At 31.9% G+C, this 23,030-nt stretch overlaps 3 protein-coding genes across 3 annotated transcripts; all 3 read right to left on the bottom strand.

The window, feature by feature from the left end:
• Window positions 1–1,085: 1,085 nt before the first annotated feature.
• On the bottom strand, window positions 1,086–2,625 carry LOC133301761 (glutathione S-transferase F9-like). Its single transcript, XM_061501454.1, has 3 exons — window positions 2,403–2,625; window positions 2,233–2,281; window positions 1,086–1,620 (listed from the first exon to the last, which is right to left on the bottom strand). Exons 1-3 carry the CDS (start codon window positions 2,544–2,546, stop codon window positions 1,166–1,168), a joined length of 648 nt encoding a protein of 215 aa, XP_061357438.1. The 5' UTR covers window positions 2,547–2,625; the 3' UTR covers window positions 1,086–1,165.
• Window positions 2,626–10,853: 8,228 nt separating this feature from the next.
• Window positions 10,854–13,160, bottom strand: LOC133301759 (zinc finger BED domain-containing protein RICESLEEPER 2-like). Its single transcript, XM_061501452.1, has 6 exons — window positions 13,144–13,160; window positions 12,293–13,068; window positions 11,461–12,194; window positions 11,221–11,339; window positions 11,020–11,123; window positions 10,854–10,924 (listed from the first exon to the last, which is right to left on the bottom strand). Exons 1-6 carry the CDS (start codon window positions 13,158–13,160, stop codon window positions 10,854–10,856), a joined length of 1,821 nt encoding a protein of 606 aa, XP_061357436.1.
• A 3,571-nt stretch (window positions 13,161–16,731) lies between these two features.
• LOC133301760 (glutathione S-transferase F9-like) lies at window positions 16,732–18,401 on the bottom strand. The gene is made up of 3 exons (XM_061501453.1): window positions 18,181–18,401; window positions 18,011–18,059; window positions 16,732–17,398 (listed from the first exon to the last, which is right to left on the bottom strand). Exons 1-3 carry the CDS (start codon window positions 18,322–18,324, stop codon window positions 16,944–16,946), a joined length of 648 nt encoding a protein of 215 aa, XP_061357437.1. The 5' UTR covers window positions 18,325–18,401; the 3' UTR covers window positions 16,732–16,943.
• Between the last annotated feature and the right edge of the window lie 4,629 nt (window positions 18,402–23,030).

Raw genomic sequence — 23,030 nt, 5'->3', positions numbered from 1 at the left:
ATGATGCGACGCCTATTGCATATACCTCATACATGATTGAAACTGTAAGCTTCACTTATGTATCCCTTTATTTTTCTACTTCTTTTATGCATGCTTAGTATAATAAGAAATTATCAATATATTAAATTATCATTATTGAATATCAATTTTAGCAACGTGGAGGGTACAGAGCTCAAAAATTATTTTGAACCATAGATGAGCTAATCGGCAACTTTAATATTTTGCATATCAAATATTTATCTGCTAATGACAACGAAACCTTATTTGACATTGTGAGTTTAATGGTACCATAAAAATTTCAACATTCTATTTTGTTCATGCAATTTCTTCCCATAATTTATGGTACAATTCTGTTCGTTAATTGGAGACTCCAATGGATATCACCGTAGCTAAGAGATGCAGGATATGATGTTACAGTGCGGTTTTTGCTTCTATAAATTAAACTAAAGACATGAAAATCATTTGAATGTCAAGTAGTGTTGATCCTAAATAATTTCAATTATTAACGTAGTTCATTTGGTTCTGTTTATATATATTCGTTCTACTGTAGAAAATAAATCTGACTCATAGATATGGGGTAGTCATCAACACTTACAGTTCTTTCAATATTTGAAAAAGATGAGAGATATTCTTACTACCAAAATCTTCTACTACCAACTCAATACTTATCTAATCACCAATGGATCAACATTTTCTTTTTTTTTAAATCTTTTTAGCATTCTCTTTCTTTGATTCAATGGTGATTAGATAGGTAGTAAGTTAGTAATAAAAAATTTTGATAGTAAGAATATCTTTTTTTTTTAAAAATAGTGATCAAAACTTAAACATAAGTAGTAGATGAGAGCTCCCTTTATTCTGAAAAAAATTACTTTGACACTTATAAAATGTTTGATTATTATTTGTACCGTACGTAATATGTGATAAAAGGCATTACTAAATTTTATTTATAAGTTGCATAAATTTTTACCAGATAAAAAAAACCGACTCTTTTTCTCTCCTGTGCGTTGCACGGGTAAATAACTAGTTTTGTATAGAAAACAAAAGCAAATTAGAAAACAAACTAGTTCTGCATCATGCAGATAGGCTCAGTTTTATTCGCAAGCAGAAAATAGATGACTCTGAAGGCACTTGCATCAAACCAGATATCAAGTAGAACTAAGCAGATCTAGACAGGGTATTTGTATAGGTGAAGAACCTTCTTCCATGATGGTCTGCCACTAATATCATTCCACCAAGCACTCACATGTTTCCTCTCTCTTACCAAATTCCCTCTTCCAGTTTGATTCACCAAATAATGACCAAATGAGAGATGGCTAAGATCAGCAAGGCTGAAGAAATCACCTGCTAAGTACTTGCTCTTCGACAGCCTCTCCTCATAAATATCCAGCACCTTCCCAAGCTTTTCATCACTCTCTTCAATCACTTTTTGGTCTGAGGGAATTCCCTTTAATGGGGCAAACAGAACATTCCTAACTAAGTTGAGGGTTGGTGGGTGAAAGTTATGTGCTTCAACTTCAAGCCATTGTTCCACAAGACCCCTTTCTTCTATTGTTTTCCCCAACAAGTCAGTCCCTTGGGATTTATACTTTTCTGCATAGTATCTGATTATTGCACGAGATTCTGTAAAAAAAGGTTTAACAAAGTGTATTAGAATTAACATATTATTCTACATTAGCAAAAAAATAAAAGAAATGAAATCTGGGAATGTTGGCCTTCAATCTTTCACATTGAGGGTGAGACTCAGCACTGGTAAAGATATTCAATGGACGATTTCGAATTTGTGAAACGACTATTGGCAAATATATAAGGATTGCCTTCAGTGTTACCCTCATTAGTTGGGATTTCGTCTAAAGTGATTTTTCGAATTCGAATTTAGGAAAAATCTCTTTACAAATATATAAAGGTGATGCAACGTACAACAAATATATAAAGGTGATGCAACGTACAACAATTTTCGAATTCGAATTCTGATATTATATAAATAACCATTTCAACTCAAAAACTTAAATTAACTATTGAGTGAGGGCCTTTTTAGTGATTTATATTATTCTCTAACAGTGAGCATGACCAGTCCTAACCCCAGAACTCAATCTAACATCTTGATCTAAAGTTTGAAACACCCATATCAAAATGAATGATATAAAAGGAGAAATAGCAAAATCACAAATCCTTAAGTACATGGCACGAGATAAAACAAATTCAAGAAAATAGTAAAGGGGCTAAGTGGCTAACCATAGAGAGTATAATCACCATCTTGAATAACAGGAAGCGCTCCAAAAGGCTGTAGATTTATGAGAAATAGGTATCAATAAAAATAAAATAAAATAAAAATAAAAATCTAGAAACCCAGTGAGGTAAGAAGTGTTGTAAAGCAAAAAATCAAGTGAAAAAAAAAATTGAACCTGCAACTTGAGGAACTCAGGATCTTTGTGTTCTCCCTTGAAGATATCAACAGGTACCGTTTCAAATTTAATTACCTTCTCAATCAGACACACCATCACCCGTTTTGGGGAAGCATAGGTTGGGCCATACACCTTCACTACCATATTTTCTATAGATATTTGCTACCTACAATATTCAGGAGTTGTTCTTGTTTGTCCGTCCTCTGGGTCATGTTGCTGCATCTTATAGGGTCTATGTAGTGGAAAAGGAAAGTTTCGTTCTGAGATAGTGATTATCAACATCAATTCAATTCAATGGTAATTGCTTAGAGCAGGAGAAAATTTAATTAGTATTTAAAATCGTAGAAGTAAATATGAGGAAAGGAAAAACAACGGAATATTTAAATAAAAGGTAACGTATTTCTCCTATTACATGAAAAGAATATTCTCCAGTAACAAGCATAAAATTCAAGTGTGACCCGTAAGAGGGAGAAAAAAATACAAATAACACTAACCTATATTGAAAGTCTTAAAACGAGAAAATAATCACCATGGAGAGTAAGTGCTTAACAATAGGGAGTGTAATCACCACCTTGAAGAGCATAATGAAATTTGTGATATAAGAACACAAAAATCATTATCTCAATTTTTTTATAAAATCACTTTTTACAAACGTAATTATCATCAATAAAATTTTTTAGAAAATAAATTGGTTATGAAGAAATATTGAAGATAATCCATCTACCAAAAAAAAAAAAAAATATTGAAGATAATTACATATATTTTTAAAGAATTTAAAACTATAAATTCTTAACATAATTGCGAAATGAAAATGGACAAATAGATGTGACAAATCTCGCTCAAAAAAGGCGCAACCCATACATGAAACACACCTAAAAAAGGCGTAACCAGTATCATAATATAATATGAATGTGTATCATGTAATTATATTTTCAAGTAATCTTAAAAAATATTTTTAATTCTCGTAAATTTAATATTACTTTAATTAGTAATTTAAGAAAAAATAATAATTAAAAAATTTAAAAAAAATTTAGTACGAACAAGTTTAGAACAAAATACTTTAATATAAGCATGCTAATAAATTTTTAAAATATAACAATATAAATATCTGGGACATGACTTTAATGAAGAGGAAGGTTAATTTTTTCCGAAATAGGACAACTATTCATTCCTAAAAGAGAAGCGGGAAACTTTTTTGGAAAAAAGAGGACGGTTAACATTTTTTGTTAAATGTGAGGAATATTTCAAAAAAGGAAAAATTAAAACAATTTAAAAAAAAAATTTGTCAAAATCTAATCCAATAAGAAAAAAATATATTGAATAAGAAATTTATTTAATTAAATGTAAATATTTTTTACATTTTAAGTATTCAATATTATTTTATTTTATTTTATCAAAACTGTAAACAACTAAGATTATAAAATGAAGTAAGTTATAAATATTAACCAATTTTGCTAAATGAAATTTATTTTTTGTAAAAATATTTCAACGGAAAATGAATTCCGTTGAAAACTTCATAAATATAAATTTTTTATTTAATTTTTTTAATGGTTTCGACGAATTTATTTTTTGTCGAAAACTTCATAAATATTATTTTTTTTATTTAATTTTTTTTAAGGTTTTTGACGGAATTTAATTTCGGTCAGATATTTTCGACGAAACATGAATTTTGACGAAACCTGAATTTCGTCAAAAATTTCATAAATATAAATTTTTTTTGATTTATTTTTATTATAACATTTTCGACGCAATACGTTTTCCGTCGAAATTTTTTGTACGAAAAAAAATTTCCGTCGAAAACTTCATAAACATGATTTTTATTTATTTTTTAGAATATTTTTGACCAGAATTATTTTTTCGTCTAAAATTGAGACTTTTCTAGTAGCGTCCATGTGTGTTAAACACATATCATGATTAATAATCTTTTAATTATACATATAATTATTTAACATGTGTCGGGTGAAAAAACTATCTTGCGCATGTGATATGTACAGGTCCAAAATAATCTATAATCATAATTACTTCTTTTTAAAAGATAAATTATTTCTTAGCTTACAATTTCTTATCTAAGAAGTCACATTTTAAATTATGTTTTCCATATTAGTTTAGAAAACAAAATGAATCAATTAGCATTTACTTTTGGATTAATTAATTAATAATTAAATTACCATTTAAATAAATAAGCAGCTTTAGTACAAAATCCATTTTTTAGGCTATTTATTTTCTTTTTATGGTTTTTTTATCCAAGTGTTTAATTATTGTCATTTTATCCCATACATGTACGAGTCTCTTTTCACACACACACAAATATATATATATATATATAGTTTATGATTTTTGAAGCTGCTTGAGATAATTTCATCTCCGGCTACTAAATTATAACCATACAAAGATGGATCAATGGTGATAAAGAAAGAGAGAGAAAAATGAAATCATAATCATTCAAATGGGAATCAATTAATATAAGGAAATAAATAAACAAAACGATGTAGTTTTTAGATAAATGGAGATAAATATATCTCAAATTGCTTAAGAAATATTTTTGTCATATTACACACATATATATATATATAAGGGTAAACATTTCTACAACCACTTTAGATAAGATTATCTACAGCTACCCCAAAAACTACGTTGTTTTGATTAATAAATGAGCCAGCTACCAGTGCTACTCAAGAGTAGGTTGTTCATCAGTAGCAATCCCTCCTGGTCCTGGACGAAGAGGAGGATGACAGCCCATTCGCGGACCGTGTCATGGTTTATTATAGGATGGAAGTAAAGATCAATACAAGAACCTATCAGCCTTCATGACGACCGTGTTCCAAGTTGGAGCCTAATACCCATTCAATGCTAGAGTCTTTAGGGATCTCTCCCAAAAGTTCCTCTCAATTCATTGGTTCATCACAGACATAAATTTGTTTGGGTGATTGGAGGGGAAGGGAATCCAAGGGAGACGGAAGAGAAGGAAATTGAAGAGTATTCTCTACTCTTGTTTGGGAGTTACAAAAATGATAAGGGAGAAATATGGAGGGTTAATGAGATCTTTTTACCGCCAAAATTTTTGAGGGAAATACTTCATTGAAAACTTTCGACGGAATTTAGATTCTGTAAAGAATTTGAACGGATTAGTTTGTCCTTGAAATTTTTTTCATCAAATTTTTAACGAAAATATTTTTCCTTCGACATTTTTTTACCGAAAATATGTTCCATTGTAAATTTTTTTGGAAATATTTTTTATCTAAATTTTTGATGAAAATGTGTTTCGTCGAAAATTTCAGTAGATATTTTTTTTGTCAAAATTTTTGATGAAAATTTTTTCGTCAAAATATTTCGATGGAATTTAGTTTCTGTAAAGAATTTTTAAGAAATTTTTTTACAAAAATGATTTTCGTCAAAAAAATGTATGGATATATTTTTCGTCAAAAAATTCAATAGAAATGTGTTTCGTTGAAAATTTTGATGGAAATATTTTTCATAAAAAATTTCGATAAATATGTTTTTTGTGAAATATTTTGGGGAATTGTTTTTAAGAAATTTAGATTCCATAAAGAATTTTGACAAAAAAAATTAAGCCAAAATTCCTTACAGAAATGTTTTTCGTCACAAATTTTTATGGATATATTTTTTCAAAAAAATTTGCTGGAAATGTGCTCCGTTGAAAATTTTGATGGAGATGCTTTTCGTCAAAAATTTGTATGGAATTTTTTTCGCCAAAACTTTTCGATGGAAATGTGTTTTGTCTAAATTTTTGACTAAAATATTTTTCGATAAAAAGTTTGACGGAAATATTTGCGTTAAAATTTTCACAAAATTTAGATTCTTTCAAGATTTTTGACAATAATTTTTTCCATGAAATAATTTATGTCAAAGATTATGGCAAAATCTTGTTCCTTCTCTATTTTCATCTTTAGTTTAGACGGAAAAATTTTTGTCTCTATTTTCGACGTAATATGATTTTTGTAAAAAATTTTATAACTATTTCTATTTTCAATGAAATATTTTACGTCGATAAATTATGTCGGTATTTGAGACTTTTCAAATGTCACATTTAAAAATGATTCACTTTTATGTAGTTTTCGCATTTTAATGCTAAGGATAGATAAGTAATTTTTAATATTTTCCTCTGAAACCCCTCAAATTGGGGGAACTTTAATTTTAAGAGTAAGAAAGGTTTTGAAGGATTTAAAAAAAAATCCTCAATTCTCTTCTCCCATTTTTTTAAACTCACAAATAAGTAAGGGATTAATAAAACTCTCTTGTTTCCTTTCTTTCCTTTTCCTCCTAAAATTAACTTTTTGACATTGTCTATTAGACCTGTCACAGAAGTTCCTCGAAAGCTTTACTACTAGCAGAATTCACCTAAAGTCGTCTCAAACCCTGTTCATTGTTCTCGCTTAGGAATATAAATACAGCTCATTTTTTTTACGCAATTTACTTATTATCAAGTTATCAATCATGTTTTCATTAAAAAAAATTCTATTCATTCAGCATGCACTGGTTAAGCCTTGAGATCAAATGCAGCAAAAGGACTATCATCTCATTATTACTCAATTCTCATTACTATGCAAATTTTGCACTCGAAGAATTCAATGCAAGAGTAAAGTGCCCTTCCTCGGCTGAGGAGATGGTCACTAGAATGCGTATAGACATCAAGTAAATGACAAAACAATACTCCAGTTAAACGACTCAGCAAAACAAATAAATATCACTATTTGTAGTCTTCTTAAAAATCTTCACTCACCCAAGAGCATTGAGCAAAATATTGTGAACACGGCAAGTATACCGGTCATACAAGTAATAAAGTGAACGAGTAGAGTATCGTTCCCACGAGGACTAATTACAAGCAATAGTTTCATCGTTTTTATCTAAGTTAGATAATTCAAAAGGTGATTTCACAGGTAACCAATATTTAATTAAAATTAAATATAGATGATATTAAAAGAAATTAATTAAAAAGATGAACTTGAAATTTTGAATAAAAATGCAGTTAGGTTTACTTCACCTCTGATCCCCCTTAATTGGTTTAATTACAATTGAAATAATATTCTATCTCAATTATTTCAAACAATTCATCATCTAAAAATTAATTGGTTAAATTCTAATGTCTTAGTTCTTTATCCTTTTAACCCAATCGGAATCCTAATGTCCTAGAAATCCCTTTTAGATTAAGCCTTAAGCGCGATGAATTATAAAAATTTGTAATTCCTACAAGCTTATGTCCATATCATGCAAGAATAGGTATTCTACCCCTGTCTAGATCAAGATCCCAATATATCTATTGTGAATCCTAACCCTCTTTATCCCTATATAATTGACTAGATTATACAAGAATTTAAGCATGCAAATCAAGGTAAACACAAATAATTTAAGACAGTTTATTAATGAAAAAATCTAAACCAAAACAACGATTCACGTTGGATCCATATTCCTAACTATAAAATAAATTTAGCCAGACATAGTTGGCTAAAACAAATTAAAGAAAGAAAAAGAAGTAGAAGAAGTCATGAAGAAGAAGAAGAAGAAAAGAAATCAATGTTGCCAAATTCTTCAAGCTTCTCTCTCTGAAATCTTCAATCTCTAGCAAAATCTCCTCTCTTTCTAAATGTGACAACCTCTTTCTGTTTCCAAGAGTTGCCTTTTTATAGTGATGAACCATATCTTTTAATTTCGCATAATATCTTCAATGGAATCTTCACTAGAATCTCCAATCATTTCTTTAATAAATTTTTAAAACCTTTCCTTTTATATTTAAAGGAAAACTTTCCTTCAAAATATTGAAGGGAAGATTCAATAAGATCTTCAATGAATTATATGATTTAGAAATCCAAAGCAAATCCATTAAGCTCTCTGATTTATCACTCTTTTGAGCTGGAAATTACTGCAAAATATAAGAATTTTTATGAGAACATTAATGAGAATAAAATAACAATTTAATTACAATTCTCATATCTTTTAATTATCTTTTAAATCAATTTCATGCTCATATTAACCCTTAATACATAATAAATTGGAGACACATCAGAAAATCTCTGGGACTATAATCTCGAAGGCACTCACCAACTTCTGATAGCTCACCTTCTCATTTTCTGGCCTAGCAAGCTCAAGGTCGGTCAGACCCTTCTCCACCTTTTGAGCTCGCTTGATGGCTACCTTGAACACCTTGGAAGATTCAATTTCTTGCTTTTGTTGATGTTCCACCTTGGCTTGAAGTTGGCCCGCCTTAACAACTTCTTCCTCCTTCTCTTTCTTCAGCTACTTGACCTTGAATATTGCATAACTCATTTTCCATTCTTCTTAGTAAGGGAAGCAACCTTTACTAGCCTCCTCAATATGTCCCAAGTATGAAAAAACTGGTAAGCTTAGGGATATACTTGAGCGTCTGTACCTCCATCCGATTAAAGTCCACATCATTAATTGTGTACGCGACAAGATTAAGGATAGCGTGAAGCTCATCAATAACCATGAACATCCAAATTGTGAGTCTCAGGAAAGCTTCACAATGTTGGTATCATTGTCGAAGCCACTAATCGACTCACCCTAAACACATAAAATTGAAAGATTTGGAGAAGAAGACTTGTCCTGAATGGAGGCTACTGGTAGAGTGACCCTAGCTAAAGCTGTCTTAAATGCACTGCCGACATATACCATTCAAACGTCGATTGTGCCACTCACAATTTGTGATGACATCCAAAACTGCACTAGGAACTTTGTGTGGGGTTCGACTAGTACCAAAAGGAAAACTCATTTAGTCGATTGGGAGATAGATTGAAAATTGCCAAAGGAGGGAGGGCTGGGCTTAAAGGACCTTCGATCGTTCAACAGTGCAATGATTATGAAAGTGGGTCACAAAATTATCACAAACAAGGATAGCGTTTGGGCTAGGGTTTTGAGGAATAAATATAGAGTGGGCCTAAGCTAATTCCTACCATACCCAGAAAGACTAACAGCTCAAATTTGTGGAAGGGAGTTTCGAAACTCTGGGGTAAGATAGCAGATGGGTAAAGGATCGTTTTAGGAGATGGGCATTCAACAAATTTTTCGAAGCATGCTTGGTTTCCCTCTAGCAGAGTGTTTGACTTTACAGTGAACCATGTTCCCGAATCCATGCTGGAAGGGAAGGTAGCGGAGTACGTCGATTCTAATGGAAACTGGAACTGGATCCTTTTCAACCACCTTATATCTAACGAGGGCATGAATTTTATCGCGGGGATCATGCCTCCAGAGACAAATGGTGGGGTGAGGATAAAGTTACATGGGCTCACTCTAATGATGGAAAATTTACCATCAAATCTGCTTACCAAAAACTAACCACCGAGGAGGATCATTTGAGTATTGTTGAATGGAAACTAGCCTGGAAATGTAATGGCCCGCAGAGAATCAGAACCTTTATTTGGCTACTGCTGGGAAATAAACTTCTTACAAACAATATGAGGTACATAAGACATATGTGCACTTCATCCATATGTCCTAGATGTAATTTACAGGTGGAAGACTCCCTTCATCTCCTTCGATACTGCACTTGGGCAAAGGACGTTTGGCTCCACCTTTTGAGCTTTAATGACCGAGTAACTTTCTTCCAGGGGAATGTAATGGACTGGGTTTCCAGGAACCTTAAGGACTGCAGAACTGGTCCATCCCAAACCGAGTGGAATCTGCTCTTTGGAGTCACGTGTTGGTATATGTGGAAGGAAATGAATAACTTTGATTTTAATAGCGCATCAGATAGTCCCCAGCAAGTGAGTTTCAGGGCTTCCCAGTTTTCTCGAAATGCTCGACATGCTCACCATACGCTGGTGAAGGCAGGCCTTGTAGTGAGACAGAAACAACTAGCGTTTATCAAGTTGCGTCTCCCAGGTCCAGGGTGGGTTAAGGTTAATACTAATGGAGCTAGTAGCAATAATAGAAGAAAATCAGGCTACGGTGGTGTGATCAGGAATAGCCAAGGAGGATGGATTGTGGGTTTTAGCAAAAACACAAGTTTCAATAACTCCTTCATGGCGGAACTGTGGGGCATCTTAACTAGGGATGGCAAAATGGGCCAACCCGGCTCGACCCGGTCCAACCCGTATTCAACCTGTAAAAATCGGGTCGGGTTAGGGTTGGCTTGAAAAAATAAACGAGCCAGAAAACCCAACCCAGCCCAACCTGAGCCGGGTTAGGGTTGGCTCGGAAAAAGCTTGCGGGTTGGCTCAAAAAAAGCTCGTGGGTTGGCTCGAAATGATGCCAGTGGGTTGGCTCGCTGGTTGGCTAGCTCGAAATATTGGCTCGCGGGTTGGCTAGAAAAAATTGATTTTTGTGGAACATAACCAATAAATTAAGAAATCCCAACACAGCAGTAGACAAACACATTACAAAATAAAAATTGTCCTATGAGTTCCCATGGCCAATACAGACATACAGTACAATATCAAAATCTAAACATCCAAAAGTACACCATCATCATTAGATCATCTACAAAGTTTCATGACCATTAGATCCCCGTGAAGAAGCTAATATATGGGAAATGCCATCATCATCATCATCTACAAAACACAAACCATAAAATGTAAATAATCAATTAAGGTTACAATGACAAATGAAAATGAAATTTTAATTGCATTGAAAATAAATAAATTACCATTGGCAACAAAACTAGCCAACCAATTGCGGGTACATACCAAAGCTTCAACATTCTTTGACAACAACTTATTTCTATATTTATTAAGCACACGTGATCCAATGCTAAAAGCAGATTCAGATGCCACAGTGGTAATAAATGCTTAACAAGTCATAAGCCATTAATGATAGATTAGGAAAACGACAACTATTATCCTTCCACCATTGCAATGCATCAAAACTATTCCAGTTGTCAATAACCAATATAGGCTCCTCTAAATAAACATCAAGTTCATATTTTCCAGCATTTATTGCAAGGTGTTGATTGTGCAAGAACAATTCCTATCATATTTGAGAAGTGCAAAAACATAATAATTGAAGTAAGTAAGTACATGCATAAATTGAGGCGAGAAAATGAATATGATATAACATAATTAAAGCTTTTTGCTAAACATGAACTTACATCAAAGATCTCATCATTCCATCCTCTCGTTTCCATTGACCCTTGACTTGAAAAGTGAGTGTTATCTTGACTTTGATCAGTGGTAGTTGATGAATTAATGTTTACATAATTATCAAAGAGCTTATACACGTTTGCCTTTATATTTTCCATCTTGTCATCATGTGTGTAAGCATCAATCTTTCTATGACAAAAAGATAATGTAGTAAACTTAATGCGAGGATCAAGAACAGCTCCCAGTGAAAGCACATCACTATACTCTTCCCAATATTCTTGAAACTTATCCATCATCTTATTAGCCATGCTACTTACCACCACATCTTCATCAGTACTCATACGAATGAGAACACGCTGAATTTTCCAAACTTGTAGAAAATACAAGTTAGAAGTAGGATAAGAAGTGCCAGACATCAAATTAGTGATCTCACAAAACGGTTGCAAGAACCGACAAAGAATTTCCAACCTATTCCACTCTTCTTCTGAAGGACAATACTTGTAATTTCTATCACTCAATTGGAGAATTGATAACTCACGCCTGAATTTGTGAGCACGATCAAGCATTTCATAAGTGAAATTCCATCTAGTGGGTACATCTGCTATCAATGCAGTTACAGTGTTCTCACCACCAACTTGTTCAATGTACTCCTTAAATTTGATCATTCTTGATTCTGAGCCTTTTATATATTTAACACTCTCTCTAATCCGAGACAAGGCATCATTTACAACTTTTACTCCATCTTGAACAATCAAATTCAATATGTATGCATAACAACGCACATGGAAAAATTTCCATCACATAACAACAATTTTTGCATATTCAATTGGCTTCTCAAACCACCAACCATAGAGTCATTTGCAGCTGCATTATCCAAAGTAATGGTAAAAATCTTCTTCTCTATGCCACATTCCTTTAACAAACCAAGTATTTTATGAGTCAATTCAAATCCAGTATGAGGAGAAGGCATATAACGGAAGGCAATAATTTTACTATTCAGCTTCCAATTTACATCAATGAAATGGGCAGTTAAGCAAACATAACCCTCGGTATTACAAGATTTCCACAAATATGAAGTTAAGCACATCCTACTTTCAATGCTACCAAACATCTTTTTCAGCTTCTTCTTGTCTCTCATGTGCACATTTAAAACATCTTGTTTAAGAGAATTTCTAGAAATGCCAGTCCAATCTGGATTCAAGTAATTATGAAAACGCCTAAACTTCCTATACTCAGTAAAGTTAAAGGGCTGGTCATGTTCAATAACAGCTTCAGCATACATCTCACGTGCTACCTTCATATCTATTTTTATAGCCTTCATTTTACCTTGCATGTCTAAAATGACTTGGCCAATATCTTCATGTTTGATTTGTGTGCATTTGTTAATGTGACGGTTTAAAGTAGACGTACCGCAAGTCTTACTGTCCATCTTGTACTCTATCTTGCAATCATTGCATCTTGCCTTTTCATTCCCTTTTTCTCCTATTATTGTGAAATATTTCCAGCAACGCGCTTGCCTTTTCCTAGGCTTTTTAAAAGCAGGTCCTTCTTCAACTTCCAATTCATCGCTTTCTGCATCAGCATCATTGCCCTCTTCAATGAATGCCAAACTTTCCCTAAATCAAAGTTTAATATAAAATTACTATAGCGGAAATGGTAATGAGAGATTTGAAAAATAGGAAAATATTTACCTATTCGAATCAGCCATTTCAGAGAGATTTAAAGTCTGCACGTTACAAATTTGATGCCTGCATGTAAAAAATTAGGACAGATCAACATAGGTAAGGTTAGAAAAATTAGGACAGATCTACACAGGTATTTATAGTTCTTGCATAAATTGCTTCATGACTATAAAGATCAATACAGAAATTTAGGCTTTATGATTTCATTTACTTGGTATAGTGTTAAATAATCAGGTTTTACAGCACGAATTAGTATCAATTTGTGTGATTTAATGATGGAAAAAGAGGTTAATATCCTAGAATGTCCTCAACTACAAGTTCAAGAAGCTTTATTGAAAATTTGCATTGTTCTTGTAGGAAAATCAAGCTTAAAAGGCAACTGGGAGAAGGAAGAAGATTCTGAAGAAGAGAAAAATTCTAAGTGTTGAGCGCTAAAACGTCCATACAGGACGTTTTAGCGCCCTGTTACAGAAAGAAGCCAAAAGATGCTGGTCTGGAGCGCTAAAACGTCCAACCAGAACGTTTTAGCGCGCTGCTGCACGTCAAAGCCAAAAATATGCTGATCTTCAGCGCTAAAACGCCCAAACAGAAGGTTTTAACGCTGAAGCCAGTTGAAAGCAGTTGAATGGATGTTGAAGATGGCGCTAAAACGTCCAGGAGGGAGCGTTTTAGCGTCCGTGTTAGTTTTGACAGTTTTTCAGTTGCAACTTGTAATTTATATGGGGTTTTTGGCGTCCAGGAGGGAAAATTTTACTTGTTTTATTAAATCCCAATTCATATTTTAGTATTATATTAAGTTACTTTCAAATCAATTTTCTGGTGACAAAACATTCATGATTTTTACAAACTCTTGTTTGATTCAGATTAGTTTTCTATGGTTAATTGGTGTTTGAATATAAATCTCTGTTTACTGATGATAAAATCAAATGAACATACAAGAGACATTTCTCTTGCCAAATGCCAAGGGGCACTCCCCTTATCAAAATGAGCACTCTAGGCCAATATTCAGAAAAATACCCAGTCTATCACATATAGAGGGAAACACCTCCTTTTAGACAAACAAAACCTTCCTCTAACTAACTTTCTAATGACTAACTCTATTCTTTAAGAAGAAATATTCTTTCCCTCCCAATGCAAACTGTATCCAAAGTTCACTAAAAAAAATGACACGGAATGCATATTTATATATCTTAAAAAGTAATAGCATGACAATTGACAAGAGTAAAACCAATATAAGAAATTAATACTGGAACTGTTAGTCCTCCTATGGTATGCAGTATCATAGCATTTATTTCTCATTCTTATATTCATCGCGAAGCTGAGTTAATAGAAGTAGCTATCTTGTAAATATCTTGCTTGGTTTACTGTAAAAAACGAATGCCTTTTCTAGTTAAGATGGAGAGTTGAGATAATGTGGAATTTGACATAAAAAAATTAGTAAGCTACCTCTTTTTTGGTTGGCTGTAAGTATTAAACTCACACTTCAGTAATGAGATGATAAAATTTGTATTCCGTGTTGTATAGCTTATCCTTGATAGATGAATTCAAAAATTATAACATGACTTCAAAAATTATAACCTGAGAAAAATCAACAAGTACCATTATAAATCAAGTAACCAACAGCATCGAATCGAATCAGAGAATAAAAATCCATGTCGAAGGGGGGAAATGAATGACCTGAGGAGATGAGAATCAGTGATGTCCTGCAAATCTGGTGACTTCGAGTTGGAGCTGCTGACTTCTAGTTGGAGAGCGAAGATGAAATGGGGGAAATCAGCAAATCTGTTTGACAAAATAATTTAGAAAACAAAACGGTAAACTAAATAAAAAACAAAATGGTAAACTAAATGTGAGAAGACCTTACTGTGAGGCGTGAGCAGATTGTGAGGCGTGAGATAGGGTTCTTCGATTGCAAGGTGTGAGAAAATAAACAAGGCTGATTGCAAAATGAACTAGTGAGATGAAATGTCAAAAGGGGGCAGAAATTAGGGTATTAGTTTTCATATTATTTTTTTAATCAAACAAAAAAAAATCCCCAACCCGCGAGCTGGCCCGTTTGACTCGCGGGCTGGCTCGTTTGGGTCTGGGTTGTATCGAGTCGGGTTGGCAGCTGATTAACACCAACCCAACCCGACTCATTTAGGACGGGTTGCGAGCCAACCCGACGGGTTGGCTCGTTTTTACCAACCCTAATCTTAATGGGTTTGGAACTGGCGTGGATTAGACAATTTAAATACGTATGGTTGGAATCAGACTCTTCTTCGGCTTTAGAAGTGATAGAAAAAAACTGTCCTGATCATCTACCTTTTTCCATGTTGGTTTCAAAGATCCAGATCCTTTCTAGTAGAGATTGGTCAATCAGGTTCTCTCACACCCATAGAGAGGCAAGTGGAGTAGCCGACTGGCTTGCATCGAACCCGGGGACTGAGGATTGGAGTACCCAGTTTTTTGAAAATCCCCCCCGGGGCTGTAGGGTTTTACTAGGCAATGATTTGACAGGTTCTTTGTACCCCAGAACTATCAGTAGCTAAGTTTTGTTTTGCTGTTTTTTCTGTTTCCTCTGTATCCAAAAAAAAAAAAAAAAGAATTCTAATAACTTTATTGGGATGGTCTCAGGTAAAAAGACCAGATTTATTAAAACATGATGCGACGCCTATTGCATATACCTCATACATATTTGAAACTGTAAGCTTCACTTATGTATCCCTTTATTTTTCTACTTCTTTTATGCATGCTTAGTATAATAAGAAATTATCAATATATTAAATTATCATTATTGAATATCAATTTTAGCAACGTGGAGGGTACAGAGCTCAAAAATTATTTTGAACCATAGATGAGCTAATCGGCAACTTTAATATTTTGCATATCAAATATTTATCTGCTAATGACAACGAAACCTTATTTGACATTGTGAGTTTAATGGTACCATAAAAATTTCAACATTCTATTTTGTTCATGCAATTTCTTCCCATAATTTATGGTACAATTCTGTTCGTTAATTGGAGACTCCAATGGATATCACCGTAGCTAAGAGATGCAGGATATGATGTTACAGTGCGGTTTTTGCTTCTATAAATTAAACTAAAGACATGAAAATCATTTGAATGTCAAGTAGTGTTGATCCTAAATAATTTCAATTATTAACGTAGTTCATTTGGTTCTGTTTATATATATTCGTTCTACTGTAGAAAATAAATCTGACTCATAGATATGGGGTAGTCATCAACACTTACAGTTCTTTCAATATTTGAAAAAGATGAGAGATATTCTTACTACCAAAATCTTCTACTACCAACTCAATACTTATCTAATCACCAATGGATCAACATTTTCTTTTTTTTTAAATCTTTTTAGCATTCTCTTTCTTTGATTCAATGGTGATTAGATAGGTAGTAAGTTAGTAATAAAAAATTTTGATAGTAAGAATATCTTTTTTTTTAAAAAATAGTGATCAAAACTTAAACATAAGTAGTAGATGAGAGCTCCCTTTATTCTGAAAAAAATTACTTTGACACTTATAAAATGTTTGATTATTATTTGTACCGTACGTAATATGTGATAAAAGGCATTACTAAATTTTATTTATAAGTTGCATAAATTTTTACCAGATAAAAAAAACCGACTCTTTTTTCTCTCCTGTGCGTTGCACGGGTAAATAACTAGTTTTGTATAGAAAACAAAAGCAAATTAGAAAACAAACTAGAGTTCTGCATCATGCAGATAGGCTCAGTTTTATTCGCAAGCAGAAAATAGATGACTCTGAAGGCACTTGCATCAAACCAGATATCAAGTAGAACTAAGCAGATCTAGACAGGGTATTTGTATAGGTGAAGAACCTTCTTCCATGATGGTCTGCCACTAATATCATTCCACCAAGCACTCACATGTTTCCTCTCTCTTACCAAATTCCCTCTTCCAGTTTGATTCACCAAATAATGACCAAATGAGAGATGGCTAAGATCAGCAAGGCTGAAGAAATCACCTGCTAAGTACTTGCTCTTCGACAGCCTCTCCTCATAAATATCCAGCACCTTCCCAAGCTTTTCATCACTCTCTTCAATCACTTTTTGGTCTGAGGGAATTCCCTTTAATGGGGCAAACAGAACATTCCTAACTAAGTTGAGGGTTGGTGGGTGAAAGTTATGTGCTTCAACTTCAAGCCATTGTTCCACAAGACCCCTTTCTTCTATTGTTTTCCCCAACAAGTCAGTCCCTTGGGATTTATACTTTTCTGCATAGTATCTGATTATTGCACGAGATTCTGTAAAAAAAGGTTTAACAAAGTGTATTAGAATTAACATATTATTCTACATTAGCAAAAAAATAAAAGAAATGAAATCTGGGAATGTTGGCCTTCAATCTTTCACATTGAGGGTGAGACTCAGCACTGGTAAAGATATTCAATGGACGATTTCGAATTTGTGAAACGACTATTGGCAAATATATAAGGATTGCCTTCAGTGTTACCCTCATTAGTTGGGATTTCGTCTAAAGTGATTTTTCGAATTCGAATTTAGGAAAAATCTCTTTACAAATATATAAAGGTGATGCAACGTACAACAAATATATAAAGGTGATGCAACGTACAACAATTTTCGAATTCGAATTCTGATATTATATAAATAACCATTTCAACTCAAAAACTTAAATTAACTATTGAGTGAGGGCCTTTTTAGTGATTTATATTATTCTCTAACAGTGAGCATGACCAGTCCTAACCCCAGAACTCAATCTAACATCTTGATCTAAAGTTTGAAACACCCATATCAAAATGAATGATATAAAAGGAGAAATAGCAAAATCACAAATCCTTAAGTACATGGCACGAGATAAAACAAATTCAAGAAAATAGTAAAGGGGCTAAGTGGCTAACCATAGAGAGTATAATCACCATCTTGAATAACAGGAAGCGCTCCAAAAGGCTGTAGATTTATGAGAAATAGGTATCAATAAAAATAAAATAAAATAAAAATAAAAATCTAGAAACCCAGTGAGGTAAGAAGTGTTGTAAAGCAAAAAATCAAGTGAAAAAAAAAATTGAACCTGCAACTTGAGGAACTCAGGATCTTTGTGTTCTCCCTTGAAGATATCAACAGGTACCGTTTCAAATTTAATTACCTTCTCAATCAGACACACCATCACCCGTTTTGGGGAAGCATAGGTTGGGCCATACACCTTCACTACCATATTTTCTATAGATATTTGCTACCTACAATATTCAGGAGTTGTTCTTGTTTGTCCGTCCTCTGGGTCATGTTGCTGCATCTTATAGGGTCTATGTAGTGGAAAAGGAAAGTTTCGTTCTGAGATAGTGATTATCAACATCAATTCAATTCAATGGTAATTGCTTAGAGCAGGAGAAAATTTAATTAGTATTTAAAATCGTAGAAGTAAATATGAGGAAAGGAAAAACAACGGAATATTTAAATAAAAGGTAACGTATTTCTCCTATTACATGAAAAGAATATTCTCCAGTAACAAGCATAAAATTCAAGTGTGACCCGTAAGAGGGAGAAAAAAATACAAATAACACTAACCTATATTGAAAGTCTTAAAACGAGAAAATAATCACCATGGAGAGTAAGTGCTTAACAATAGGGAGTGTAATCACCACCTTGAAGAGCATAATGAAATTTGTGATATAAGAACACAAAAATCATTATCTCAATTTTTTTATAAAATCACTTTTTACAAACGTAATTATCATCAATAAAATTTTTTAGAAAATAAATTGGTTATGAAGAAATATTGAAGATAATCCATCTACCAAAAAAAAAAAAAAATATTGAAGATAATTACATATATTTTTAAAGAATTTAAAACTATAAATTCTTAACATAATTGCGAAATGAAAATGGACAAATAGATGTGACAAATCTCGCTCAAAAAAGGCGCAACCCATACATGAAACACACCTAAAAAAGGCGTAACCAGTATCATAATATAATATGAATGTGTATCATGTAATTATATTTTCAAGTAATCTTAAAAAATATTTTTAATTCTCGTAAATTTAATATTACTTTAATTAGTAATTTAAGAAAAAATAATAATTAAAAAATTTAAAAAAATTTAGTACACACAAGTTTAGAACAAAATACTTTAATATAAGCATGCTAATAAATTTTTAAAATATAACAATATAAATATCTGGGACATGACTTTAATGAAGAGGAAGGTTAATTTTTTTGGGAAAGGACAACTATTCATTCCGAAATAGGACAACTATTCATTCCTAAAAGAGAAGCGGGAAACTTTTTTGGAAAAAAGAGGAAGGTTAACATTTTTGGTTAAATGTGAGGAATATTTCAAAAAAGGAAAAATTAAAACAATTTAAAAAAAAATTGTAAAAATCTAATCCAATAAGAAAAAAATATATTGAAAAAGAAATTTATTTAATTAAATGTAAATATTTTTTACATTTTAAGTATTCAATATTATTTTATTTTATTTTATCAAAACTGTAAACAACTAAGATTATAAAATGAAGTAAGTTATAAATATTAACCAATTTTGCTAAATGAAATTTATTTTTTGTAAAAATATTTCAACGGAAAATGAATTCCGTTGAAAACTTCATAAATATAAATTTTTTATTTAATTTTTTTAATGGTTTCGACGAATTTATTTTTTGTCGAAAACTTCATAAATATTATTTTTTTTATTTAATTTTTTTTAAGGTTTTTGACGGAATTTAATTTCGGTCAGATATTTTCGACGAAACATGAATTTTGACGAAACCTGAATTTCGTCAAAAATTTCATAAATATAAATTTTTTTTTGATTTATTTTTATTATAACATTTTCGACGCAATACGTTTTCCGTCGAAATTTTTCGAACGAAAAAAAATTTCCGTCGAAAACTTCATAAACATGATTTTTATTTATTTTTTATAATATTTTTGACCAGAATTATTTTTTCGTCTAAAATTGAGACTTTTCTAGTAGCGTCCATGTGTGTTAAACACATATCATGATTAATAATCTTTTAATTATACATATAATTATTTAACATGTGTCGGGTGAAAAAACTATCTTGCGCATGTGATATGTACAGGTCCAAAATAATCTATAATCATAATTACTTCTTTTTAAAAAATAAATTATTTCTTAGCTTACAATTTCTAATCTAAGAAGTCACATTTTAAATTATGTTTTCCATATTAGTTTAGAAAACAAAATGAATCAATTAGCATTTACTTTTGGATTAATTAATTAATAATTAAATTACCATTTAAATAAATAAGCAGCTTTAGTACAAAATCCATTTTATATATATATATATATATATATATATATATATATATATATATATATATATAGTTTATGATTTTTGAAGCTGCTTGAGATAATTTCATCTCCGGCTACTAAATTATAACCATACAAAGATGGATCAATGGTGATAAAGAAAGAGAGAGAAAAATGAAATCATAATCATTCAAATGGGAATCAATTAATATAAGGAAATAAATAAACAAAACGATGTAGTTTTTAGATAAATGGAGATAAATATATCTCAAATTGCTTAAGAAATATTTTTGTCATATTACACACATATATATATATATAAGGGTAAACATTTCTACAACCACTTTAGATAAGATTATCTACAGCTACCCCAAAAACTACGTTGTTTTGATTAATAAATGAGCCAGCTACCAGTGCTACTCAAGAGTAGGTTGTTCATCAGTAGCAATCCCTCCTGGTCCTGGACGAAGAGGAGGATGACAGCCCATTCGCGGACCGTGTCATGGTTTATTATAGGATGGAAGTAAAGATCAATACAAGAACCTATCAGCCTTCATGACGACCGTGTTCCAAGTTGGAGCCTAATACCCATTCAATGCTAGAGTCTTTAGGGATCTCTCCCAAAAGTTCCTCTCAATTCATTGGTTCATCACAGACATAAATTTGTTTGGGTGTTTGGAGGGGAAGGGAATCCAAGGGAGACGGAAGAGAAGGAAATTGAAGAGTATTCTCTACTCTTGTTTGGGAGATACAAAAATGATAAGGGAGAAATATGGAGGGTTAATGAGATCTTTTTACCGCCAAAATTTTTGAGGGAAATACTTCATTGAAAACTTTCGACGGAATTTAGATTCTGTAAAGAATTTGAACGGATTAGTTTGTCCTTGAAATTTTTTTCATCAAATTTTTAACGAAAATATTTTTTCGTCGACATTTTTTGACCGAAAATATGTTCCATTGTAAATTTTTTTGGCAATATTTTTTATCTAAATTTTTGATGAAAATGTTTTTCGTCGAAAATTTCAGTAGATATTTTTTTTGTCAAAATGTTTGATGAAAATATTTTCGTCAAAATTTTGATGAAAATTTTTTCTGTTTTTTCGAAATTTACAAAAATGATTTTGTCAAAAAAATGTATGGATATATTTTTTTACAAAAATGCTTTTCAATGTAGGATAATGTGTTTCAATAGAAATGTGTTTCGTTGAAAATTTTGATGGAAATATTTTTCATCAAAAATTTCGATAAATATGTTTTTTGTGAAATATTTTGGGGAATTGTTTTTACGAAATTTAGATTCAATAAAGAATTTTGACAAAAAAAATTAAGTCAAAATTCCTTACAGAAATGTTTTTCGTCACAAATTTTTATGGATATATTTTTTCAAAAAATTTTGCTGGAAATGTGCTCCGTTGAAAATTTTGATGGAAATGCTTTTCGTCAAAAATTTGTATGGAATTTTTTTCGCCAAAACTTTTCGATGGAAATGTGTTTTGTCGAAATTTTTGACTAAAATATTTTTCGATAAAAAGTTTGACGAAAATATTTTCGTTAAAAGTTTTGACAAAATTTAGATTCTTTCAAGATTTTTTTCTGTAATTTTTTCCATGAAATAATTGATGGCAGTGATTATGACAAAATCTTGTTCCTTCTCTATTTTCATCTTTAGTTTAGACGGAAAAATTTTTGTCTCTATTTTCGACGTAATATGATTTTTGTCAAAAAAATTATAACTATTTTCGATGAAATATTTTCCGTCGATAAATTATGTCGGTATTTGAGACTTTTCAAATGTAACATTTAAAAATGATTCACTTTTATGTTGTTTTCACATTTTAATGCTAAGGGTAGATAAGTAATTTTTAATATTTTCCTCCTGAAAACCTTCAAATTGGGGGAACTTTAATTTTACGAGTAAGAAGGGTTTTGGAGGATTTTAAAAAAAATCTCCAATTCCCTTCTTCCATTTTTTTAAACTCACAAATAAGGAAGAGATTAATAAAACTCTCTCGTTTCCTTCTTTCTTTTTCCTCCTAAAACTAACTTTTTGACATTATCTATTAGGACCTGTGTCAAAAGTTCCTCGAAAGCTTTACTACTAGCAGAATTCACCTAAAGTCGCCGCAAACCCTGTTCATTGTTCTTGCTTAGGAATATAAATACAGCTCATTTTTTTTTACGCAATTTACTTATTATCAAGTTATCAATCATGTTTTCATTAAAAAAAAATTATATTCATTCAGCATGCACTGGTTAAGCATTGAGATCAAATGCAGCAAAAGGACTATCGTCTCATTATTACTCAATCCACCTCACTATGCAAATTTTGCACTCGAAGAATTCAGTGCAAGAGTAAAGTGCCCTTCCTCGGCTGAGGAGATGGTCACTAGAATGCGTATAGACATCAAGTAAATGACAAAACAATACTCCAGTTAAACAACTCAGCAAAACAAATAAATATCACTATTTGTACTCTTCTTAAAAATCTTCACTCGCCCAAGAGCATTGAGCAAAATGTTGTGAACACGGCAAATATACACATTCAAGTAATAAAGTGAACGAGTAGAGTATCGTTCCCACGAGGACTAATTACAAGCAATACTTTCACCGTTTTTATCTAAGTTAGATTATTCAAAAGGTGATTT

Source organism: Gastrolobium bilobum, unplaced genomic scaffold (assembly GCF_033153095.1).
Source record: "Gastrolobium bilobum isolate Gb01-03AN ecotype WA unplaced genomic scaffold, APGP_CSIRO_Gbil_v1 utg294755, whole genome shotgun sequence".
Classification (NCBI taxonomy): domain Eukaryota; kingdom Viridiplantae; phylum Streptophyta; class Magnoliopsida; order Fabales; family Fabaceae; genus Gastrolobium; species Gastrolobium bilobum.
The sequence above is the reverse complement of the archived record's forward strand: the minus strand, read 5'-3'. Positions and strand labels throughout refer to the sequence as shown.